Raw genomic sequence first — 26810 nt, 5'->3', positions numbered from 1 at the left:
TCGTCACCAGCATTTTTTGTCATTTTTCGTCACCAGCATTTTCGTCATTTTTCGTCACCAGCATTTTTCGTCACCAGCATTTTTTCGTCACCAGCATTTTTCGTCATTTTTCGTCACCAGCATTTTTCGTCATTTTTCGTCACCAGCATTTTTCGTCATTTTTCGTCACCAGCATTTTTTCGTCATTTTTCGTCACCAGCATTTTTTCGTCACCAGCATTTTTCGTAATTCTTCGTCACCAGCATTTTTTCGTCACCAGCATTTTTTCGTCACCAGCATTTTTCGTTATTTTTCGTCACCAGCATTTTTTCGTCACCAGCATTTTTCGTAATTTTTCGTCACCAGCATTTTTTGTCATTTTTCGTCACCAGCATTTTTCGTCATTTTTCGTCACCAGAATTTTTCGTCACGAAAAATGACGAAAAATGCTGGTGACGAAAAATGACAAAAAATGCTGGTGACGAAAAAATGCTGGTGACGAAAAATTACGAAAAATGCTGGTGACGAAAAAATGCTGGTGACGAAAAAATGCTGGTGACGAAAAATGACAAAAAAATAATGGTGACGAAAAATGACGAAAAATGCTGGTGACGAAAAATGACGAAAAATGCTGGTGACGAAAAAATGATGGTGACGAAAAATGACGAAAAATGCTGGTGACGAAAAAATGCTGGTGACGAAAAAACTGCTGGTGACGAAAAATGCTGGTGACGAAAAATGACGAAAAATGCTGGTGACGAAAAAATGCTGGTGACGAAAAATGCTGATGACGAAAAATGACGAAAAATGCTGGTGACGAAAAAAGTGCTGGTGACGAAAAATGACGAAAAATGCTGGTGACGAAAAAATGCTGGTGACGAAAAAATGCTGGTGACGAAAAATTACGAAAAATGCTGGTGACAAAAAATGACGAAAAAATGCTGGTGACGAAAAATGACGAAAAATGCTGGTGACAAAAAATGCTGGTGACGAAAAAATGCTGGTGACGAAAAATGACGAAAAAATGCTGGTGACGAAAAATGACGAAAAATGCTGGTGACGAAAAATGACGAAAAATGCTGGTGACGAAAAAATGCTGGTGACGAAAAAATGCTGGTGACGAAAAATGCCGAAAAATGCTGGTGACGAAAAATGACGAAAAAATGCTGGTGACGAAAAATGACGAAAAATGCTGGTGACGAAAAATGACAAAAAATGCTGGTGACAAAAAAATGCTGGTGACGAAAAAATGCTGGTGACGAAAAATGCTGGTGACGAAAAATGACGAAAAATGCTGGTGACGAAAAATGACGAAAAATGCTGGTGACGAAAAAATGCTGGTGACGAAAAATGACGAAAATGCTGGTGACGAAAAATGACAAAAAATGCTGGTGACGAAAAAATGCTGGTGACGAAAAATGACGAAAGATGCTGGTGACAAAAAAATGCTGGTGACGAAAAATTACGAAAAATGCTGGTGACGAAAAAATGCTGGTGACGAAAAATGACGAAAAAATGCTGGTGACGAAAAAATGATGGTGACGAAAAATGACGAAAAATGCTGGTGACGAAAAAATGCTGGTGACGAAAAAATGCTGGTGACGAAAAATGCTGGTGACGAAAAATGACGAAAAATGCTGGTGACGAAAAATGACGAAAAATGCTGGTGACGAAAAAATGCTGATGACGAAAAATTCTGGTGACGGAAAATGACGAAAAATGCTGGTGACGAAAAAATGCTGGTCACCAGCATTTTTTCGTCACCAGCATTTTTCGTCATTTTTCGTCACCAGCATTTTTTTGTCACCAGCATCTTTCGTCACCAGCATTTTTTCGTCACCAGCATTTTTTGTCATTTTTCGTCACCAGCATTTTTTTGTCACCAGCATCTTTCGTCATTTTTCGTCACCAGCATTTTTTCGTCACCAGCATTTTTTCGTCACCAGCATTTTTCGTCATTTTTCGTCACCAGCATTTTTTCGTCACCAGCATTTTTCGTGATTTTTCGTCACCAGCATTTTTCGTCACCAGCATTTTTTTGTCATCAGCATTTTTCGTCATTTTTCGTCACCAGCATTTTTCGTCACCAGCATTTTTTCGTCACCAGCATTTTTTCGTCATTTTTCGTCACCAGCATTTTTCGTCATTTTTCGTCACCAGCATTTTTTGTCATTTTTCGTCACCAGCATTTTTTCGTCACCAGCATTTTTCGTCATTTTTCGTCACCAGCATTTTTCGTCATTTTTCGTCACCAGCATTTTTTCGTCACCAGCATTTTTCGTCACCAGCATTTTTCGTCATTTTTCGTCACCAGCATTTTTCGTCATTTTTTTTCACCAGCATTTTTTCTGGTGACGGTAGTGTCACTACCGAAACGGGAAAAAAATGACTAAGTCCAGAGCTCGATGAATGTTAGGGACCAAAAAAAAAGTCACTACCAATCAACTTTAAATTGCCTGAAACGTACTCCTAACAGGTTTTTGGGGAACAATTTTTTTTCCGTTTCGGTAGTGTCACTACCGAAACGGAAAAAAAATTACTAAGTCCAGAGCTCGATGAATGTTAGGGACCAAAAAAAAACACTGGTGACGAAAAATGCTGGTGACGAAAAAATGCTGGTGACGAAAAAATGCTGGTGACGAAAAATTACGAAAAATGCTGGTGACGAAAAATGACGAAAAATGCTGGTGACGAAAGAATGCTGGTGACGAAAAATGCTGGTGACGAAAAATGACAAAAAAATGCTGGTGACGAAAAATGACGAAAAATGCTGGTGACGAAAAATGACGAAAAATGATGGTGACGAAAAAATGATGGTGACGAAAAATGACGAAAAATGCTGGTGACGAAAAAATGCTGGTGACGAAAAAACTGCTGGTGACGAAAAATGCTGGTGACGAAAAAGGACGAAAAATGCTGGTGACGAAAAAATGCTGGTGACGAAAAATGCTGATGACGAAAAATGACGAAAAATGCTGGTGACGAAAAAAGTGCTGGTGACGAAAAATGACGAAAAATGCTGGTGACGAAAAAATGTTGGTGACGAAAAAATGCTGGTGACGAAAAATTACGAAAAATGCTGGTGACAAAAAATGACGAAAAAATGCTGGTGACGAAAAATGACGAAAAATGCTGGTGACGAAAAATGCTGGTGACGAAAAAATGCTGGTGACGAAAAATGACGAAAAAATGCTGGTGACGAAAAATGACGAAAAATGCTGGTGACGAAAAATGACGAAAAATGCTGGTGACGAAAAAATGCTGGTGACGAAAAAATGCTGGTGACGAAAAATGCCGAAAAATGCTGGTGACGAAAAATGCTGGTGACGAAAAAATGCTGGTGACGAAAAATGACGAAAAATGCTGGTGACGAAAAATGACAAAAAATGCTGGTGACAAAAAAATGCTGGTGACGAAAAAATGCTGGTGACGAAAAATGCTGGTGACGAAAAATGACGAAAAATGCTGGTGACGAAAAATGACGAAAAATGCTGGTGACGAAAAAATGCTGGTGACGAAAAATGCCGAAAAATGCTGGTGACGAAAAAATGCTGGTGACGAAAAATGACGAAAATGCTGGTGACGAAAAATGACAAAAAATGCTGGTGACGAAAAAATGCTGGTGACGAAAAATGCTGGTGATGAAAAATGACGAAAAATGCTGGTGACGAAAAATGACAAAAAATGCTGGTGACGAAAAATGACGAAAAATGCTGGTGACGAAAAAGTGCTGGTGACGAAAAATCACGAAAATTGCTGGTGACGAAAAAAATGCTGGTGACGAAAAAAAGCTGGTGACGAAAAAATGCTGGTGACGAAAAATGCTGGTGACGAAAAATGACGAAAAATGCTGGTGACGAAAAAATGCTGGTGACTAAAAATGACGAAAAATGCTGGTGACGAAAGAATGCTGGTGACGAAAAATGCTGGTGACGAAAAATGACGAAAAATGCTGGTGACGAAAAAATGCTGGTGACGAAAAATGACGAAAAATGCTGGTGACGAAAAAATGCTGGTGACAAAAAATGACGAAAAAATGCTGGTGACGAAAAATGACAAAAAATGCTGGTGACGAAAAAATGCTGGTGACGAAAAATGCTGGTGACGAAAAATGACGAAAAATGCTGGTGACGAAAAAATGCTGGTGACGAAAAATGACGAAAAATGCTGATGACGAAAGAATGCTGGTGACGAAAAATGACGAAAAATGCTGGTGACGAAAAAATGCTGGTGACGAAAAATGACGAAAAATGCTGGTGACGAAAAAATGCTGGTGACGAAAAAATGCTGGTGACGAAAAATGACGAAAAATGCTGGTGACGGAAAATGACGAAAAAATGCTGGTGACGAAAAATGACGAAAAATGCTGGTGACGAAAAATGCTGGTAACGAAAAAATGCTGGTGACGAAAAAATGCTGGTGACAAAAAATGACGAAAAATGCTGGTGACGAAAAATGACAAAAAATGCTTTTGACGAAAAAATGCCGGTGACGAAAAATGACGAAAAATGCTGGTGACGAAAAATGACAAAAAATGCTGGTGATTTTTGCTGGTGTTTTTTTTTGGTTCCTAACATTCATCGAGCTCTGGACTTAGTAATTTTTTTTCCGTTTCGGTAGTGACACTACCGAAACGAAAAAAAAATTGTTCCCCCAAAAACCTATTAGGAGTACGTTTCAGGCAATTTAAAGTTGATTGGTAGTGACTTTTTTTTGGGTCCCTAACATTCATCGAGCTCTGGACTTAGTAATTTTTTTTCCGTTTCGGTATTGACACAATGGTGTCACTACCGAAACGAAAAAAAAATTGTTCCCCCAAAAACCTGTTAGGAGTACGTTTCAGGCAATTTAAAGTTGATTGGTAGTGACTTTTTTTTTGGTCCCTAACATTCATCGAGCTCTGGTCTTAGTAATTTTTTTTCCGTTTCGGTAATGACACAATGGTGTCACTACCGAAACGGAAAAAAAATTGTTCCCCCAAAAACCTGTTAGGAGTACGTTTCAGGCAATTTAAAGTTGATTGGTAGTGACTTTTTTTTTGGTCCCTAACATTCATCGAGCTCTGGACTTAGTAATTTTTTTTCCGTTTCGGTAGTGACACTACCGAAACGAAAACAAAATTGTTCCCCCAAAAACCTGTTAGGAGTACGTTTCAGGCAATTTAAAGTTGATTGGTAGTGACTTTTTTTTTGGTCCCTAACATTCATCGAGCTCTGGTCTTAGTAATTTTTTTTCCGTTTCGGTAATGACACAATGGTGTCACTACCGAAACGGAAAAAAAATTGTTCCCCCAAAAACCTGTTAGGAGTACGTTTCAGGCAATTTAAAGTTGATTGGTAGTGACTTTTTTTTTGGTCCCTAACATTCATCGAGCTCTGGACTTAGTAATTTTTTTTCCGTTTCGGTAGTGACACTACCGAAACAAGAAAAAAAAATTGTTCCCCCAAAAACCTGTTAGGAGTACGTTTCAGGCAATTTAAAGTTGATTGGTAGTGACTTTTTTTTTGGTCCCTAACATTCATCGAGCTCTGGACTTAGTAATTTTTTTTCCGTTTCGGTAGTGACACAATGGTGTCACTACCGAAACGAAAAAAAAATTGTTCCTCCAAAAACCTGTTAGGAGTACGTTTCAGGCAATTTAAAGTTGATTGGTAGTGACTTTTTTTTTGGTCCCTAACATTCATCGAGCTCTGGACTTAGTCATTCTTTTTCCGTTTCGGTAGTGACACTACCGAAACGAAAAAAAAATTGTTCCCCCAAAAACCTGTTAGGAGTACGTTTCAGGCAATTTAAAGTTGATTGGTAGTGACTTTTGTTTTGGTCCCTAACATTCATCGAGCTCTAGACTTAGTAATTTTTTTTCCGTTTCGGTAGTGACACAATGGTGTCACTACCGAAACGAAAAAAAAATTGTTCCCCCAAAAACCTGTTAGGAGTACGTTTCAGGCAATTTAAAGTTGATTGGTAGTGACTTTTTTTTTGGTCCCTAACATTCATCGAGCTCTGGACTTAGTCATTCTTTTTCCGTTTCGGTAGTGACACTACCAAAACGAAAAAAAAATTGTTCCCCCAAAAACCTGTTAGGAGTACGTTTCAGGCAATTTAAAGTTGATTGGTAGTGACTTTTGTTTTGGTCCCTAACATTCATTAAATTAAAATAAATAGATGGATTTTTTTAATTGAGACATTTTCGTTTTGTTTTTACATCTATTGTGGTCTTCACTGAAAGATTAGATAAACGTAAAAGCGCCAAGAAAAAGTTGGAAAAACACTCTGGCTGGATTTGAACTGGGAACCTTCTGGCTGCAAGCCCTTTATCCAAACCACTACACTACAGTGGTTCTTACATGGGCTTTTCACGTGTGTGTTGTTCACTGTAGGACTAGTAGCCTGCCAAAGTTTACTTTTTTGCGGCGCTAGCCGCTCTATACCTTGAGGTATAGAGCGGATCCTGCTCTATACCTGACTTTGTCCGTGTTCACCGTCAACGTTCTGATTGGTCAGACCCGTCAACGTTCTGATTGGTCAGACCTGTCAACAAAGTGATTGGTCAAGCTTCACGTGACACATGGCTATAAACACATTATAAACAAATATCGATGACATAATGTATCAAAGGCGCCGCTACCTTCACACAGGGTGTGATTTTTTTCCCTTTAAATGTCCATTTTCATTGACTATAGCCTGGTTCCAGACTGGACTTCGCTCCCTCTGAAGTTGTGAGGGACCAAAGAGATTCCAGACTAATATCACAGCATTTTTAGATATTAGGGAAAAAAGTACAAACATTGGTAGTGACTTTTTTTTTGGTCCCTAACATTCATCGAGCTCTGGACGTAGTAATTTTTTTTCCGTTTCGGTAGTGACACTACCGAAACGAAAAAAAAAAAAATGTTCCCCCAAAAACCTGTTAGGAGTACGTTTCAGGCAATTTAAAGTTGATTGGTAGTGACTTTTTTTTTGGTCCCTAACATTCATCGAGCTCTGGACTTAGTAATTGTTTTTCCGTTTCGGTAGTGACACTACCGAAACGAAAAAAAAATAGTTCCCCCAAAAACCTGTTAGGAGTACGTTTCAGGCAATTTAAAGTTGATTGGTAGTGACTTTTTTTTTGGTCCCTAACATTCATCGAGCTCTGGACTTAGTAATTTTTTTTCCGTTTCGGTAGTGACACAATGGTGTCACTACCGAAACGAAGAAAAAAAATGTTCCCCCAAAAACCTGTTAGGAGTACGTTTCAGGCAATTTAAAGTTGATTGGTAGTGACTTTTTTTTTGGTCCCTAACATTCATCGAGCTCTGGACTTAGTATTTTTTTTTCCGTTTCGGTAGTGACACTACCGAAACGAAAAAAAAATTGTCCGTTTCGGTAGTGACCGAAACGGAAAAGAAATTACTAAGTCCAGAGCTCGATGAATGTTAGGGACCAAAAAAAAAGTCACTACCAATCAACTTTAAATTGCCTGAAACGTACTCCTAACAGGTTTTTGGGGGAACATTTTTTTTTTCGTTTCGGTAGTCATTTTTTCGTCACCAGCATTTTTTCGTCACCAGCATTTTTTCGTCACCAGCATTTTTTGTCATTTTTCGTCACCAGCATTTTCGTCATTTTTCGTCACCAGCATTTTTTCGTCACCAGCATTTTTCGTCATTTTTCGTCACCAGCATTTTTCGTCATTTTTCGTCACCAGCATTTTTTCGTCACCAGCATTTTTTGTCATTTTTCGTCACCAGCATTTTCGTCATTTTTCGTCACCAGCATTTTTCGTCACCAGCATTTTTTCGTCACCAGCATTTTTCGTCATTTTTCGTCACCAGCATTTTTCGTCATTTTTCGTCACCAGCATTTTTCGTCATTTTTCGTCACCAGCATTTTTTCGTCATTTTTCGTCACCAGCATTTTTTCGTCACCAGCATTTTTCGTAATTCTTCGTCACCAGCATTTTTTCGTCACCAGCATCTTTTCGTCACCAGCATCTTTCGTCATTTTTCGTCACCAGCATTTTTTCGTCACCAGCATTTTTCGTCATTTTTCGTCCACCAGCATTTTTCGTCACCAGCATTTTTTCGTCACCAGCATTTTTCGTCATTTTTCGTCCACCAGCATTTTTCGTCACCAGCATTTTTTCGTCACCAGCATTTTTTGACATTTTTCGTCACCAGCATTTTTCGTCATTTTTCATCACCAGCATTTTTCGTGATTTTTCGTCACCAGCACTTTTTCGTCACCAGCATTTTTCGTCATTTTTCGTCACCAGCATTTTTTCGTCACCAGCATTTTTTTCGTCACCAGCATTTTTCGTGATTTTTCGTCACCAGCACTTTTTCGTCACCAGCATTTTTCGTCATTTTTCGTCACCAGCATTTTTCGTCATTTTTCGTCACCAGCACTTTTTCGTCACCAGCATTTTTCGTAATTTTTCGTCACCAGCATTTTTTCGTCACCAGCATTTTTCGTCATTTTTCGTCACCAGCATTTTTCGTCACCAGCATTCTTTCGTCACCAGCATTTTTCGTCATTTTTCGTCACCAGCATTTTTTCGTCACCAGCATTTTTTCGTCACCAGCATTTTTTGTCATTTTTCGTCACCAGCATTTTTTCGTCATTTTTCGTCACCAGCATTTTTTCGTCACCAGCATTTTTTCGTCACCAGCATTTTTCGTCATTTTTCGTCACCAGCATTTTTCGTCACCAGCATTTTTTCGTCACCAGCATTTTTTCGTCACCAGCATTTTTTGTCATTTTTCGTCACCAGCATTTTTTCGTCATTTTTCGTCACCAGCATTTTTTCGTCACCAGCATTTCTTTCGTCACCAGCATTTTTCGTGATTTTTCGTCACCAGCACTTTTTCGTCACCAGCATTTTTCGTCATTTTTCGTCACCAGCATTTTTTGTCATTTTTCGTCACCAGCATTTTTCGTCACCAGCATTTTTCGTCACCAGCATTTTTTTCGTCACCAGCATTTTTCGTCACCAGCATTTTTTCGTCACCAGCATTTTTCGTTATTTTTCGTCACCAGCATTTTTTGTCATTTTTCGTCACCAGCATTTTTTCGTCACCAGCATTTTTCGTCATTTTTCGTCACCAGCATTTTTCGTCATTTTTCGTCACCAGCATTTTTTCGTCACCAGCATTTTTTTCGTCACCAGCATTTTTTTCGTCACCAGCATTTTTCGTCATTTTTCGTCACCAGCATTTTTCGTCATTTTTCGTCACCAGCATTTTTTCGTCACCAGCATTTTTTTCGTCACCAGCATTTTTTTCGTCACCAGCATTTTTCGTCATTTTTCGTCACCAGCATTTTTCGTCACCAGCATTTTTTCGTCACCAGCATTTTTTCGTCACCAGCATTTTTCGTCATTTTTCGTCACCAGCATTTTTCGTCACCAGCATTTTTTCTGGTGACGGTAGTGTCACTACCGAAACGGAAAAAAAATTACTAAGTCCAGAGCTCGATGAATGTTAGGGACAAAAAAAAAAGTCACTACCAATCAACTTTAAATTGCCTGAAACGTACTCCTAACCCTGTTAGGAGTACGTTTTTGGGGGAACAATTTTTTTTTCGTTTCGGTAGTGACACCATTGTGTCACTACCGAAACGGAAAAAAAATTACTAAGTCCAGAGCTCGATGAATGTTAGGGACCAAAAAAAAAGTCACTACCAATCAACTTTAAATTGCCTGAAACGTACAAAATAGGACTTAAGGTGTTAATCATACTAATTAAATGAGTCGATTATAGAATTATTATTTATTTTTCAAGTGCTCCTGGATTATTCAATTAATCAGAAAAGTAATCGACAGAATAAGATCATCGATAGTTACAGCCCTAGATACTGTACTAGCCCTGGTATTACTTGGTATCAGATTGAAAATAAAATGGGTGGTATCGGTCAGCCCTAGGTCCCGTTGAGCTCTCCTCCTCTCCTGACATGCTGTCGGCTCTGGGCGAGTCTGAAGGGTCATCTTCAAAACCAGGGTTAGTCTGACCATGCTCCTGTCTCCTCAGTGGGTCCTAAGAAAGGTTATTACAATATAGTTCACCAAAACTAACCTAAACATAATAATTGAAATAAAAAACAAAAACAAGGCTATACAAAAAAAGATAACTAACTTGAATTGTGTGATTACTCAAACTAATTCAAATCATAGACAAAATGCCTTTAGTTTTAGTCTTTGTCTTTATCTTATTCTAAAGCCTAGTATTTTTTTTGTTGTATACAATCTATCTTCCATTTGTTTAACTATGAATACTTTTTTTAAATGATACACAATCAGACCTTATTTAATCTCACTTGACAATTAAAAAAAAAAGAAAACTAAAGTGACATTGATAAACATAAAGTCAAAATGAAATAAAAATGTAAAACTATAACAACCTTGGTGTGAAGGGTCATCTTCAAAAGCAGGGTTGGTCTGACCGTGCTGCTGTCTCCTCTGGACCTCCTCAAATATCTGCAGAACCTGTCAGTGGTGGAAAGTAACTAAATACTAGTACTGTACTTAAGTACATTTTTTTTTCAATACTTTACACTTCTACTCCACTGTCATCAAGATACAAGGTTTCTACCCAACAGGGACGGTTCATTTAAACAGCCTCATCATGAAGTACTCAATAAGATGGATCATTTATAACACCTTGGATTTGGGGATGAGGCCCACTCTGAAGAAACCGATTTGTCCCGTTTCTTCTATCTTGGTACAGTCCACCACAGTAGAGGCGATATTTTCAGGGGAGGGTCCAGCACACAGCACACCATCCACCTTAAACAAGAAAAATGAACACATTTGGCAACACAAAAAAAGAAAAAAAGAAAAGAAACCTGCAGCTGTTGCTTGAATAAAATTGAAATATCTGTCATCATCACCTTGTCCCCCAGCTTGGCATGAACTTGGTTGTGGTGAGTTGTGTCTGCTTCACCTGTAGGATTGGCTGAAGTCACAGCAATGGGCCCAACCTAGAGAGTGAACATTGTTGGATAAATGACACTGTCCAGTCAGTGAATAAGACAGTTTGAGACCTGTGAAAAAGTCTTTTAGACACCTACAAAGGCGACAGGTACGTAGGATAAGACCAAAGGGGGGTCTAAACGTATAGTGACAAAAACACTCCCGCACACTGTCTGCAAATGCAAGAAAATACTTTAATGGGAATATAACAAGTTTTGGTTTGTTAGACCTCCATTAGGTTAAAATGAGAGAGAGACCATCTTTATAGGCTGTCCAACCTATAGTGGACCAATCAGGTCACATCACAAAGTAACATCACTCATTAGAGTGTCAAATCTCATACGAATTCAAATACATGACCAGTCAATTAATTATATAAATAGGCTCAACTAATAAGTGCAGATGTATACACTGCAAGATCAGCCTAATTCTTAGGGCAAAAAGCCATAACCACAATTCAACAATTCAATACTAATAATCATGACAATATATAAACATATTAACAGTGAGACCTGAATTTGGGGCAGCTGGTCATCACGTGTTCCACTACAGACTGTGGAACACGTGATGACCAGCTGCCCCAGCTGCTACAGACAGAATTAGTATGGATATGTCTCCCCCCAATCATTAATTTAATACTAGGCAGATGCCCGTTGGGAACACATGCCCCGGTTATGCAATACCTGTTGTCAGAGTACCCGTTATACCCGTTGTGAGATGTCAGGGTACCCGTTAACAGGGTACCCGTTATACCCATTCTCAGAGTATCTAGTGCAGTAAGCACGGCTGGGGAGCCTATTTCAACCAGTCAGATTGCTTGGTAGGAACTAACTGTATAATGTAGCGTAACCTATAAACTGTTAATGCTAATAACCAGATTAATGAGATGTGTGGCCACAGCACAGTCTGGGATTCTGATGGCGATGCTCTGGGGTGTTCCAATATGTGTGGCCGCTTCTCCTAAACCAAAGCAGTCCATCCAGGCTCCTACATGGGGGAAGATGAGGAAAACCATTTCAACATTATTTTACACATTTCTACTGAGACGGGGGAGACTGGAAGTGTGTGTGTGTGTGTGTGTGTGTGTGTGTGTGTGTGTGTGTGTGTGTGTGTGTGTGTGTGTGTGTGTTCTGTTTCAAAAGAATAGCATAAATCTTCTAAAAGTAAAACCCATAAATATATATATATACAGTATTGCAATACAAAGTGGAAATAGCAGATCTACATCTCACGACATGTTGTGAGCTTGTAGATTGGCACTATTAAATAGGTGGCACATTCATAGAAATCAGTAAATCTGACCCTAGATCTGTACTTAGAGGCATTAAAAACACCGGTCGCGTCTTTCCAGTCCAGTTTCAGGCTTTTATTTGTGTACGGTCAAGGTAGTTGCCTGCTTCCACGCATGCTTGTGATGCGTTTCTGTCTCGTAGGAGTCTTCTAAGGTTGTTTCTTACACTAAATACACATTATTTTGTGAAATTACATTATTTACACGTGTGATTTCTCTTTTTTGGCTGTGTACGATAGTTTTCTTTCAAATACGATAATTTTAAGCCTCCGGTACGATAAGTCAACATTTCCCAATAAGGCAACACTGACCCCCACCCACCTCTGGGTATGACCATGCTGATAGAGGAGGGCCATGCAGCCTGCATGAAGTCCAGCAGCAGAGGGCTGAGCAGGTGTCTAACAGGCTGCAGCTGTTTGATGCTGGAGATCCACAGAGACATGGGTCTGTCCTGAGCCTGCTGTTTCACCCTGCAGAGACATGCAGGGTAGAAGGTAGCCAAATACATTTTAAACAGTACTTCCATATACTATAGATCAGGGGTCTTCAACGTTTTACAGCCCAAGGACCCCTTAGCTGAGAGAGAGACCCTGACCGTCACTACATATTGTATAAAATGGTGTTGCAGATTAAAGTTCATCGATTTCATATTCGTTGGATTCATGTTCACGTGTATTTTCACACATTGAAACCGTCAATACTTAGTAAACTTGACCTTTCACTCTGTATTTGGTCTGCTCTTTTTTTTCTCTCTACACTAAACCTCTTTGCTGAAAATAGCAGATCTACTTGTAGATCTGCTATTTTTGGCTAAAGTTCTCCTCAAAAAAGGGATGCAAGGGTTCAAGTGGTTAATGACCACTTGAACCATGAAAAAAACATCCTATCAGACAAAGATGGTGGCCCCCCTGTAGTAACTGAGGACCCCCTTGGGGTCCCGGACCCCCTGTTGAAGACCCCTGCGGTAGATAAATGCTGTAATGACAACAGAGCTACCAGAGGTTAGCCTGGCATGGCCAGACTAATATCACTGCGTAGATATTAGTCTGGAATCTCTGTGTGGAACCTGTATTTCCGAGGGGCGAATTCAAAAAATGCCTCTGGTGATGAACCCGCCCCACATTTGTTTACAGGGCCCTGATTGGTGGCCCACAACTTAGGGGGAAGGGAAATCCAATCACAACCGAGCGGGGTCAGACCAAATCTGCCAAGGGCGATTTCTTTTTTTTTGGAACCGGCAGATTCGTCTGGTTTCAATAAGACTACTAAAATGAGTGTGTACAGGACAACTTTCATCAACCATGAGAGTGAAACAAATGCATGATTGGTGAAAGAGTGAAACTCACTTATAAGCTTTGACCACAGCATCGGGTCGGTTGCACGCAGCCACCAGTACGTAGACGGTGTCAGTCGGCATGCCACATATGCCACCGTTTTTCATGATGTCTGCGGAAGTGAGAGAATAGGTGCAACAACAGTTGATTAAATATATAAATATATAAATATATATATATATATATATATATATATATATATATATATATATATATATATATATATCTTTCAAATAGCATAAATAGATGATCTACAAGCTCAAAACACATCACATTGTGACACAATTTTTGTGTGACTGTTCTATGACAACAAGTTTAAAATAGGGCTTAAAAAGTGGTTAATCAGACAACTGGACGTAGCTAATTATAACAAATATATTCAAATTGTTTTCCCTTTGATTTCTTGATATATAAAAAAAATACAACAAATTATCAAAGAAAACACACCTCTCAATTATTGAATTAATCAAAAAAGTAATCGATAGAATAACCGCTAATAAAATTATTGATACCGGTAGTTGAAGCCCTACAATGTAATCTCGGCTCTCACTCTCACCTGCTATCTGTTGGACGGAGGTGGCTTTGCGGGCTGGGACGTGCGGACAGATGTCTCCACCTACCCCACTCCCACTCAGCTGCAATACAGGGTTTCCCAGTGGAATCTGAGGGGCCTCGAACGTTCCGTTGAAGATGTTAGCCAGGAAACAATAAAAGCTGACCAATCCGAATAAGATGGTGGCCGCCACGTCGTAGCCGTATGGCTCCGCCCCCAGCGCGTCCAACAGGAAGCTGACCAGAATGAGCTGGAAGGCCAGGGAATGCACCAACCAGGCTACGTTCAGCAACAACGCCGCGGCCGTTACAAAACAGTTAAACACCATGAAGCCGATGATCCCCACAGCCACGCTGAAGCCCCTAGAATCCCCGTAGAGTCCCCCGTACCGTGTCAGCCCCCAAATGCTCCAGATCATGCCATAAAGGGTGAACGCCGTGCTCTCCAGCGTCTTCCCGCGAGAGAACGCCACCGAGGCGCACAGCAGCTGAAGCACACCGCCGGAGACCAGCGCCCAGGGCAGCACCAGCACCCAAAGCGGGCCCTCGTCACCGACAGCGGCGGTGATGGCGAACGTGGCCAGCACGCTGCAGGCGTGGCCCAGGACCTCACCGTCAGAATATTTGGAGTAGCCCAAGTAAGGAGCGTGTAGGTCTTTATCGCGGGGTCTGAGAGCGAAGCCGCTCGTCCTGGTCACCAGAGCTTTAAATAAACCCCTCCCCGTGGGAATCTGGGAAGAGGAGACTGTGTTAAACGCGGTGACGAAAAGCTGACCGGCGGTGGCTACAAATATGGCTGCCTGGACACCTTGAGCCCCTCCTTGAAAGAAGCCCTGGGGCTGGGACGCGATGGAGATGCAGTACGCCACGAAGAACAGCTGGTAGACTCCTTCCAAAACGCTCCTCTGACAGCTAAACACAGCCAGGATGAAGAACAGCACCGAAAAGACCACGGGAAACGGAACGGGGGAAAGCGGCTGGACGGAGTAGACGGTTAAGAGAGCGTTGTAGCCTTCGGCGAATCTCAACAGAGCCGTGAAGCCGTAGAAGGTGGCGGCCAGTGAGTCCATGGCGCGGTAACACAGGACGCACACGCAGAGCTGGTAGACACCGGCAGTCCACAGCCAGGGGACGTGGCCGACGGACAAGCCGGGGACGACCCCTAGGAGGGGACAGGCCAACACGCAGGCGGACAGCAGGTTCAGGACCAGGCCAACGGACACCACATCACTGCCGCTTTCCCCGTTCTGTGCTGTCCTCGGACTAGTGCTGTAACGATCATGAAAACATATAATTGTGATTGACGATTTGATTGTGTTTTTGGCATTGAACTCTGGAACATATTTGAAAATAGTTTTTGCTTTTAGGCTTTGTAAACATTGCGCAGGGCAGATATGACAAATATCTAAGAATATACTAAGAAATGACCAGACCAGTACGAATAATAAAAAATAAATAATGTACTACGGGCGGCCAAAACAGCTAATGCATTTAATAATTTCATACAAAAAAGTTAAGCAGTGGAAATAGCCAATTTACAAGCTTGTGATATTGTAGATCTGCAATTTCCGCTATGTTTAAAAATGTTTGAAAAGGCATGACCATTTTTCAACAGATGAATTTATACAGATGAACGGGAATGATTCTGACAATTATAATAATTGCATATAATTAATAATGACAGTTGTGATCAGTTGATTATGTAATAATTGTCACAGGCCTACCTCAGAACAGTCTTTGTCTTCAGGCGAGTGCCTGGCGGTTCCACCTCCCCCCCGGTGATAAAAGACAGCAGGCGTCCAACGCCAAAGTAAAGCCCCACCAGGCAGACAAACAGGTAGTTGGCGGCCGCGGCCGATTGGCCGAACCCGGCGGCCGACAGTCCGGCGATCTGGTGGGCGCAGGCTAGGCTAATGCTAATGGCTATGATAGACAGGACCCCTTTTGTTACAAAGGCGGTCACGGCGCCTATAATGAGCAGTGCCAGGCTGAACGCGGCCAGCCCCGGAACCAATGAGGATCGTAGCTCAGCGGTGTGAAGCACACCTTGTCCCGCCAGGATGTACACAAGACCAGAGCTGCACCATAGTGAGGATACAGTCAGACACAGAGTAGAAAACAGCTGGGAGGGGGACAGACTGTGACACACGCCTAAGAGAGACGGAGAGGAGATGATGTTTACTTTTAGGAATTGTACAAATATACTGCACCTCAATTGAGCTTATGTTATGAGGATGACCCATTCATTTAAACAAACAGAGAAAAGTGTGTGCCAGAGTAGCCTACCGTTTTTTTTTCAGTGGTGGCAGAAGTTAAAACAGTAATACCACAATGTAGAAATACTAAGTAAAAGTAATGCATTGAATTCCCAACCATTTCACAAGTTTTATTTTTGTATATATATTTTTCTATATACATTTTCAAACTTTGTGTGAAAACAACTGGACTACAAGATTGTAGATTGGCTATTTTTTAATAACCAAAGCATAAAATAGGGCTTAAGTGGTATACGTTTTGTATCAATAATCTAAAGCTGCAAAGTAACTGGTAACTAAAATGTTAATTGTAGTGGAGTAAAAAGTGCAATTATTTGCCTTTTGAGATGTATTGTGAATTAGCTATAAAAAGTGGAAATACTTAAGTAAGGGTACCTCAAAATTGTACAATACTTGAGTATATGTACACCACTAGGACCGTGATGTTAGACAAGCAGAGAAAAGTGTGTGCTGGAAAATGCATTTTTCATGAATGTTTTTTTCCTTGCATGAATGGAAACAAACCTGCATATGCTAACAGGGCAGCGATGATGAGTAACAGAATGCCCAGGGCATTATGGGGGATGAAGTCTCCAGATGAACTGCCGTAGTCATTAATAAGAAGCAGGAGAGAGCCTATAATTAAAACAAACATCATCATGGTGTCTTAAAGGTGCTCCAAGTGATATTTTGTGGTTAAAACAATGTTTTGGGTTAAAAAGTTAAAGCTCTATATTTTGATAGTAATCTCTTAATAAACAGAAATACATTTTCAGGTGGGTTGCCAATTTCATCCAATCAGGATAGAGCACCAATTCATCAGCTTCAATTTCATAGTGTTCCAATTCTAATTTTGTCTGCCAATTATTTTTTCTTCTTTTTCCATCACTTCCAATTACACTTGTTTATACGGAATCCTGTACGAGTGCTCTCTCCTGATTGGATCAAATTGATGTCCCAACCTGAAAATGCATGCATCTACGTCTCTGCAGCACAATCTGGAGAGCAGCAGGGAGGACCATGATACTGGGGAAGAAAAAATAAATAAAAAACACTCTACAGCAATTATAGCAATGATTAGCCTGCTATCAGACTATAGACCTGTGGTTCTCAACCTTTTCAGGCAGTGAGTGACCCCCCCAAAATAATCACATTTGAACTGGGGACCCCCTATCCTGACAAGCACTTGGAATATAGGAGTTGAGGCATTACATTTAGTTTGACTTGGTTCCGCAGATAAATATTGTGAAAATAGCAGATCTACGAGCTCACAACGCCTCGCAATATTTTCAATATGTTTGACCAGTTTTTATAGTATAGTTTGATGATTACTTTTGATGCAGTAATGCTCTTTTTTCTTTTCTTTCTTTATTTTTGAGGTATTAAAGAGGTCTTAAACTAGGTCCTTAAATTGTCACTTCACTGTCACCCCCCCCCCCCCCAAAAAACAAACAAAACATGTGGGGTGTCCCGACCCGCAGGTTGAGAACCACTGCTATAGACCATAAAAAAAACATTTAAATAACTATTGAGAATTCAAAGTCAGTTTGAATTTGTGCCCTCTTGTGGCTTATTTAATACACTGCAAGTCCATCCTTCATTCGATCAGTTTCTTTCCTCACAGTCACACATGTTTTTACATAATTAAACTTCATTCATTACTTCATTAACAAACATCCATATACATACAGCTGAATGCATTTGCTATTTATTCCACTTGTACTGTATATGTTAATCTATATATCTATATATCTATATATATATATATATATATATATATATATATATATATGTATATATATATCTATATATATATATATATATATATATATATATATATATATATATATATATATATATATATATATATATAATATAAGTATTATAGTATTATATCTATTATAATCTTGTTAATACATACCATAATGTAAAAATACTGTATACTGTATTACAAGTAATAGTTGTACTTGAGTAAAAGTACTAAAGTATTATTGGCATCAAAGTATATTTAAAGTAACACAAGTAAAACTACTCATCATGCAGAATGTCCCATTTTAGTTTTTATTCCATCCCAAAGGTTTTCAAAATGTCAAAATCTTTTGAAAATAGCAGATCTGCAAGCTCAAATCGTGTTTAGAACTTGGTTAATTGGTTAATACATGTTTTGTTATAATAATCTAAATCTGCAACGTTTTCAAATAATAAAAAGTACAATAATTTGCCTCTGAGATGTAATGGAGTAGAACTATAAACTATTAAAAAAAGGAAGTTCTCAAGTAAAGTTAAAGTATCTTAACTACTTAAACCCCAGCATCGGCTATTTTCAGCGAAAGCTTTCCCCACAATAACAGAAAACAGAAAAGACACTCGTATTGAGCCCTGAGGGACTCAATACGAGTTTAAGTGGTTAAAATTTTACTCAAGTACATAACTTGAGTAAATGTACTTAGTTACTTTCCACCACTGCCAACAATATATTTGACCAAGATGTTTATCTTACCACCAGAGATGGCCAGAATCCCCACAGAGAAATGCAGCCTGGGCTGAGCCATGGTTACACTGAGACATCCTGGAGCCTGGGAGCACTACTGTACATTTATACACTACTGCATTCCATAGCCTGGAGGAAAACCAATCAGGAAAGACGACTGGGCTGACATCACCATCTACCTTCTGGGAAACCCCATAAGAAAACCACTATTTCCTATAGTGCTGTTGTAGGTGCAGGTTGATTTATGATTTATGATCACAAAAGTGTTTTACTTGAATAAAAGTAGCAAAGTAGTAAAACTGCTGCATTAAAAGGTCTACTTCAGTAAAAGGACAAAAGTAGTGGTATGAAATATCTACTCAAATGGAACCAAAAGCCTACTCATTAGCCTATGCAGAATTATCCATTTCACACTTATAAATAAATACATAATACATATATCTATTTTCCACAATTGAAACATGGTTATTTAATGTTCATAATAGTTGCTGCAGTACAATCTTGAAGAGTAATTTAGTTTTTTTTTGTTACAAACTTTAAAAGCTCTATTCTGTTAGTAAGCATTGCCAGTCAGTTTGTTCAGTAACAGGGGTCTCCTCTCCCATCTCCTTAATAAACAGAAAATATATATCAGTTTTTATTTTTTTCAGCCAATCAGGAGAGAGTACCCATTTATCAGCTTCAATTTTATGGTGTTCAGATTTGTCTGCTCACTTCTTTGTTTCATCTCTTCCGATGTCACTTGTTGATCCCATATGATATGTCCCATATGAGTTTTCTCTCCTGAATGGGTGAAATTGGTATCCTGACCTGAAAATCTATTTTCTGTTTATAAAGTGCTGGACAGACATGGAGACCCGCCCCTCTTAGTGAACACACACTCTATAGCAAAGATTACTATCAGAATATATAGAGCTATTTAAAGGTGGTGTAAGTTATAATGTTGTTCAAATAAGTGCCAAATAGCTCTCAAATAGTAATTGCTGTATAGAGTGTCCATTCAGTGACAGGGGCCTCCCTGTCTCTACAGCCCATTAATAAACAGAAAATACATTTTCAGGTTGGGATAACAATTTCATCCAATTGGGACAGAGAAATCAAACAGCACTCACACAGCAAGTTAATACTGTCATGCTTTCATATAAATCATATAAATAATTATAGCACCTTTAATACCAACTTATTAGTTATCAGTTTAGATTTTTGCAATTTTAGAAAACAAATAATAGTAAATAATAGGCCACAGAAAAAAAGTCTAAATTTCCATACATTTCCATATGAATTGCTGCTCCTATAGACATGAATACAATGTTGAATGAAAGTGCTGTTGGTTGTGTTAAATTAGATTTATGGTGGTGAATGATTCAGCAGTTCAGACACCAAGGTATCCTGTGTTAGCCTGTGTGTGTGTGTGTGTGTGTGTGTGTGTGTGTGTGTGTGTGTGTGTGTGTGTGTGTGTGTGTGTGTGTGTGTGTGTGTGTGTGTGTGTGTGTGTGTGTGTGTGTGTGTGTATGTGCGTGCGTGCGTGCGTGCGTGCGTGCGTGCGTGCGTGCGTGGGTGCGTGCGTGCGTGCGTGCGTGCGTGCGTGCGTGCGTGCGTGTGTGTTTTTCTTACTCAAACATACCGTATGACTTCATTGCTTTCCAAGTAACACGGGTTGTGGGCGGGGACAGAAGGTTGTGGGAGTGGACAGTAAGTATAAAATCATGTGCTTCAACACTCAGCTTGTCACATCTCATCTGAACAGCAACAAGGCTCACACTGCAGCAGTTCTTCAAGGTGAGAGACTGTATTTTATTTACTACCACCTACTTAGCTACTTTCCACCAGCCAGCCCTATTTTGGGCATGTCATTAGGCCAGCGGTTCTCGAAGTAGGGTCCAGGGACCCCCAGGGGTCCTGGAGGGAGTTCCAGGGGGTCCCCAGCTAAATGATAGATAGTTAGGAACCAAAGAGACCCTTATGGGTCTGTAACTCTGAGAGTGTACAAAATGGCTAACAGGTCCATTTGTACACTCTCAGAGTTAAATTAACATTGATTTTACAATATGAATTGGGGTCCCAGTGATATAAATGCCATTAAATTGGGGTCCGTAGCCCAATGCATGTCAAACAAGGGGTCCTTGAAATTAAAATGGTTGAGAATCACTGCTAGAGCCGTACAAATCTTCTCTTATGGGGGTCCCTGACATATCTTTTCAAATGGGGATCCACAGTCTAATAAGTGTCAAACTGGGGGTCCTAGCTTGAAAAAGTTTGAGAACCACTGCATTAGGCAATTGGCAAAATAATTCAACATTTTCTATAATGTTACTAAAACATGTCCAGAATGTTTTTCAAACACATTATTATTATTATTATTATTATTATTATTGTAGGGTTGAAGTTGTTAACATTGCAACTTGGCTTGGCAATACATATGTTGGGGGGAATGAATGAATGAAGTACAAATGAGCCATTAGAGCACAAAACGATCAATCTTGAGCCTGTACCACAGGGGTGTGTCCTCTGTCACCTCCCTGTTTTAACCCATTCAATCCGGGAATGCATCTGTGTCATGTTTAGATTTCTTTGGCTATTCAAAAATAGCAGATATAGAAGCTAATAGCGCGGCACTCTGTGCTGTGCTATGAGCTTGTAGACACAAATTTACACCATTTTTCAAAAAATAGCAGCTCAACAAGCTCATAATGTGGCACTCGGTGCCGCGCTATGAGCTTGTATATCTGCTATTTTTGAATAGCCAAAAAAATCTAAAATGACACCGATGCTTTCCCGGTCTTCATGGCTTAAATAATAAGCCTGTGGGCGTGTCCTCTGTCACCTGTGTTTAAATATGTAATGAGCCTTGTTTATGAAACATGCCTATTTAGCCTTCAGATTTTACTTAAATGTTTTATGGATGGTTATTGTTTATAGTGCTGCTTTAATTTTTCTTCTTTTTGTTTACCTTGTTTTGTAAAGCGCTTTGTAACTCTGTTTGGAAAAGCTCTTTGCAAATAAAGTTCATTATCATCATTATTCGTCATTGTCTCATATTTTATTCAGAGGTGACAGTGATAGGGAAGAGCGTCTGGTGCCATGAGGTCCTTTCATTATTTTAGGTGCACAAAAGGCTCTCAAATTAAACTAATGGAGATCTTGTCCCACTTGAAATGCAATATATTGTTGATAGAGATGGGTAATAGGATGATAATTGATTCAGATTCTGTGTATCGATTCCGGTTCTTATGGATTCCTCGTTTCCGTTCCATAATGATTTTTAAAAAAAAGGTCAAATGTTTAGATAACAAAAATCTCTGCAAATGTTAACTGAAGTAAATAGTAACTAACTGAGATAGAGCCAATGCTGAAGCTTTTTGTCCTCAAAATACTGTGTTTAAATTAACCAAACAAAATTGTCCCTGTAAACTAATACAACTATGAAACCTACTAAATGATTAGGATTTTATGGATTACTTAATTTTTCATGGGTACTCAGTACCAAGCAATTTGGATTTGGTTCCTACTTGGAACAGAGTTTCGACACCCAACACAAACTAGAGATTCCCGTGCACACTGTTGTTCTTGGAAAGACTCCAGACGTTGTGTTACTGTGCGTGTGTGTGTGTGTGCGTGTGTAGGTAACAGGAGCCATGGTGAAGCGTGTGGCAGTCATTCTCTCTGGATGTGGACTGTACGATGGCACTGAGGTCCACGAGGCATCCGCCGTTCTGGTGCACCTGAGCCGCGCCGGAGCCAAGGTACTGTGCCTCCTCTATAACTACTCAGCCTCCATCCATGGACTGGCTCATTTCAGAGTTTTCACAGGCATGGTCAACGGTGGTAAAAGTGATATTTTATGGTTAAAACAAAAAGTTTCTTTAAAAAAGTGTTTAACATGGTCTCTGTCTCTCAAGCTCTTTAATACACAAACATTTTCAGGTCAGGATAACAATTTCATCTAACCAGGAGAGAGAACTCATATAGGATACAGGATAAACAAGTGAAATTGGAAGTGAGACAAACACATTTGGAAGTCAATTTAAACGAGAACACAAGCTTATAAATGATCTTTGTGGGGTTCTCTCTCCTGATTGGATGAAATTTGTAAACCATTTTTTCCCCCCTGTTCACTAAAGAGCTGGAAAGACAGGGAGACCCCTGTTACTGAACAAACAATCTATAGCAATGATTACTATCAGAATGTAGAGCGTTAAAGGTAGGGTAAGTGATTTTCTTTGGTTAAAATAAGTGTTAAATAGCTCTATATTCTGATAGTACTCATTGCTATAGAGCGTTTGTTCAGTAAAAGGAGTCTCCATGTCTCTCCAGCTCTTTATTAAACAGAAAATGCATTTTCGTTTCAGTGTAATTTCCAATTGTATCCAATCAGGATAGAGAATTCAATCAGGATATAGATTAAACAAGAGAAATTGGAAGTGATGACACTAAGAAATGAGCAGACAAAATTGGAACTGGAACACTACAAAAATGAAGCTTAAAAATTGGTACATTCTCCTGATTGGCTAAGATTTTGACACCTACCGGAAAAAGCATTTTCTGTTTATTAAAGAGCTGGAGAGACAGGGAGACATCTGCTACTGAACAAACACTCTATAGCAATGATTACTATCAGAATATAGTGCTTTAACCTTTTAACAAAACACTTTTTGTTTTAACCAAAAAATATCACTTACCCTACCTTTAACTTTTTAATGAGAGATATTATTTTGTTTTAACAAATATCTCTTACAGCACCTTTAAGTACCTGTGTTAATTGGATATGAATGAACGTTGCAGGTACAGATGTTTGCTCCTAACATCAATCAGATGCATGTTGTGAACCACTGTGAAGGAACCCCCACAGAGGAGAAACGCAACGTGCTACAGGAAAGCGCTCGCATCGCCCGTGGCGATGTGTCGGACCTGGACCAAATAGAAGTTTAAGCTTTTGATGCTGTCATCATCCCAGGTGAGACCGTCTCAATTATCAGTGGCTCTCAAAGTGGGGCCCGGGGACCCCCGGGGGTCCTTCAGGGGGTTTCAGGGGGTCATCAGCAAAATGAGTAACAGTTTAACCCTATTTTATAATTCGGCTATTCAATAATAGCCAATATACTGTACAAGCTCACGTGAGCTTGCAGATTTGCTATTTTCGAGACATTTTCAATGATTTTGAATTGTCTTAACAGTACAAATCTTCTTTTAAGGGGGTCTCTGGAACAAAATATTATCTGTTTTTTGAATAGCCCAAAGTATAAAATAATGGCTATAGCTAAAATCTCACGGATGCGTTCCCGGATTGAATGGGTTAACATTTGGAGTTCTTTGACCACTGGTTAACATGCTGCTTCTGTGTGATGTTGCACAGGGGGATATGGTGTGGCTAAGAACCTCAGTGACTGGGCAGTGAAAGGGAAGGATTACACCATCCAACCCCAAGTGGAGAAGCTCATCCAGGCGTTCCACAAAGCAGGAAAGCCCCAGGGCATGTGCTGCATCTCCCCTGTTCTCGCTGCCAAAGCTCTGCCCGGATGTGAGCTCACCGTGGGACAGGACCAGCAGTGTGAACGGTCTGTACTCTCTAAACCTTTTCCATTTCAAGGACCCCCATAACTGTGACAGTGTACAAACCAGGCCTGGAATTTCATCCTTTTATGGGCAAAGCCACTTGGCCTTTGGTGTGGTCCACAAAGGCCAAATGCCACGGCAGGAAGGCCATCAAATAAAACAAGATTTTAGTCCATTGAAAGAATCGAATTTAAGGGTTAAGGATGATTTTAAATTGAATATGTAGACTATCTGCAGTGAAATAAAGAAACAAAGAAATAACTACATGTATTTACAATCAGACCCATGCTCAGCCCTGCACCAATTAAAGTCACTAGGTTTAAAGATGGGGACTCAGGGGAGTTAAGAATTCAGAATATCAACAAAAGACACTGGTGTCTACATGACAAGAAAGAGACGCTGGTGTCTACATATTGACAAGAAAGAGACAGGAGAAAGTGGTACAGTCAGTCAGCTGGGGCATTAAGGCCACTGTGGCCTCAGGGCATGCCCTTTTTTTGAGGGGCACAAAGCCAAACTGAGGGGCAACGGCGGCCATGGCCTTTGTGGCCTCCCTGAAATTCCTGCCCACACATTTTGTCACACTGTCACAGACCTCTAAGGCTCCAACTGGGTAATAGCCGGGTAACCTAGTTATCAATCATCATGCTGGGGACCCCTTGGCTACTAGTACTAAACCGTCACTATTCAGGATATTGAAACAAAGAAGCTGAGTTCCAATGGATCCATTGTAGTAAGTCACAAGCTCTTGGTTCAATATTTTACAATCCCATAGACAGAACTAAGCACTTTCGCTTTCTAGCTAAAATAGCAGAACTACATGCTCAGAAAGTGTCACAACACAACGTAATTGTGAGCTTGTAGATCTGCTATTTTCACTGTGCAACATCAGCGCACAACAAAGTATAAGGGCTCAGTCACACATACGACAGAAAGGCATCCCGTTCATTTCCATTCCATGTGAGTGTAGGGGTGGAACTATTGGTCGTGGCTCTTTGGTGCGTCACATGCCTTTGGGTGGAATTTAACACACGACAACGCTCACATTGAATGGAAGTCAACAGGACACGACTGCATCCTTTGTTGCATTAGATCATGTTGCAGGTTATACAGTTCTTTTGGGCATGTCATTAAAGGCACAAATATGTAATTATGTTTTCAAAACCTTTCAAAAATAGTGAAACGCTCTAAGACGTGTTGTGAGCTTGTACAGTAGATTGAAATTGATTCGTTAATCAAAAATATGATATGTATGTGAGTAATAGAAAAAGTAATCAATAGTATAATCGCTAAGAAGATAATCAATACTATTATATAGTTCTAACCCCCTATAGTTCTAACCCCCACCTGTCCTTGTTTGCCCCCCTCAGATGGCCCTACGCGCAGACAGCCAGCGTGCTGAAGGAGATGGGCTGCAAACACGTGAACAAAAACGTGGACGAAGCGCACGTGGACGTGAAAAACAAGCTGGTGACGTGCAGCGCCTTCATGTGCAACGCTCCCATTCACGAGGTGTTTGACGGGGTGGGGGTCATGGTCACCGAGCTGCTGAAGCTGGCTTAGCAAGAGTACAAATACATCATGGTACATCATCGTGGAATAATTCAGCATTTATTCCATTACATGTTCCATTCTTAATTGTAACCGTTTCAATAATAAAAGTTGTATTGCTCCATTGCAATAACAATGTGTTTCTTTTAAATGTAACAATAATTATCATTGGTCTACAGCAGTGGGTCTCAACCAGTGGTCTGGGGACCACCAGTGGTCTTTGAGGGGGTTCCACGTGGTCCCCAGCTAAATGATGGAGAGTTGGTAACCAAATGGACCCTTATTAGATATTTAACTCTTGAGAGCGTAAAATTAACCCTTAGGGGTCCATCTGGTTTCATTTTACGCTCTCAGGAGTTAAATTATTGTTAAACATCTGCATTACTTAATTTACAAGAAGTTAATTACACAATTAGAGAATGTAGAAGAATTGTTATTTTTGATCAACGTTTCCCTGTTATCTCTCCTATTGGTACCAACATCAATACAGCATGGAATTGTGGACAAAATCTCATCCAACGATAACAAAATATTTTAAGTCAAATGAAAAGGGTTGAAAATCACTGGTCTACAGTACAACCACGTTCCTATAATATACAGTAATAGAACACAGCAATGCTGGGATTTAATAAGGTCACTGGTACAGTATTTGCTAAAGGGCAGTTGGCCCTCAAATATTTGAATCTCTCTAGTCATGGGGTTCAGTCCTATAGGCCACAGGATCTCTCTTTAAATGGTGTAATAGGCTCTATGCACAGCAGCCATATTGGACAGAAATTGGGCCCCTTCCTTACTTCCTTCACAGGTGTTACCAATGATACTAATGAAGGATCTGCTCCATTTAGTGTAGCAC

The 26810-nt window shown here is 39.9% G+C and overlaps 2 protein-coding genes across 2 annotated transcripts; one reads left to right on the top strand and one right to left on the bottom strand.

The window, feature by feature from the left end:
- Positions 1-9812: 9812 nt before the first annotated feature.
- Positions 9813-18914, bottom strand: LOC311033492 (uncharacterized protein; the record flags this gene model as incomplete). Its single annotated transcript, XM_084041006.1, has 11 exons — positions 9813-9995; positions 10361-10444; positions 10619-10744; positions 10849-10938; positions 11805-11917; positions 12543-12691; positions 13568-13667; positions 14112-15376; positions 15832-16258; positions 16888-16998; positions 18863-18914. 11 exons carry the CDS (start codon positions 18912-18914, stop codon positions 9834-9836), a joined length of 2679 nt encoding a protein of 892 aa, XP_083897132.1. The 3' UTR covers positions 9813-9833.
- Positions 18915-20598: 1684 nt separating this feature from the next.
- Positions 20599-26079, top strand: LOC311033700 (glutamine amidotransferase-like class 1 domain-containing protein 3, mitochondrial). Its single transcript, XM_084041312.1, is given in 6 exon segments — positions 20599-20632; positions 22484-22596; positions 23636-23779; positions 23783-23807; positions 24207-24408; positions 25777-26079. Coding segments are annotated over 5 exon segments (672 nt in total). The 5' UTR covers positions 20599-20632; positions 22484-22488; the 3' UTR covers positions 25970-26079.
- The last annotated feature ends 731 nt before the right edge of the window (positions 26080-26810 follow it).

Source organism: Gymnoscopelus microlampas (genome assembly GCF_963454915.1).
Source record: "Gymnoscopelus microlampas genome assembly, chromosome: 18".
NCBI lineage: Eukaryota > Metazoa > Chordata > Actinopteri > Myctophiformes > Myctophidae > Gymnoscopelus > Gymnoscopelus microlampas.
Note: the sequence above shows the minus strand (reverse complement) of the source record. Positions and strands in the feature narration are given on the sequence as shown.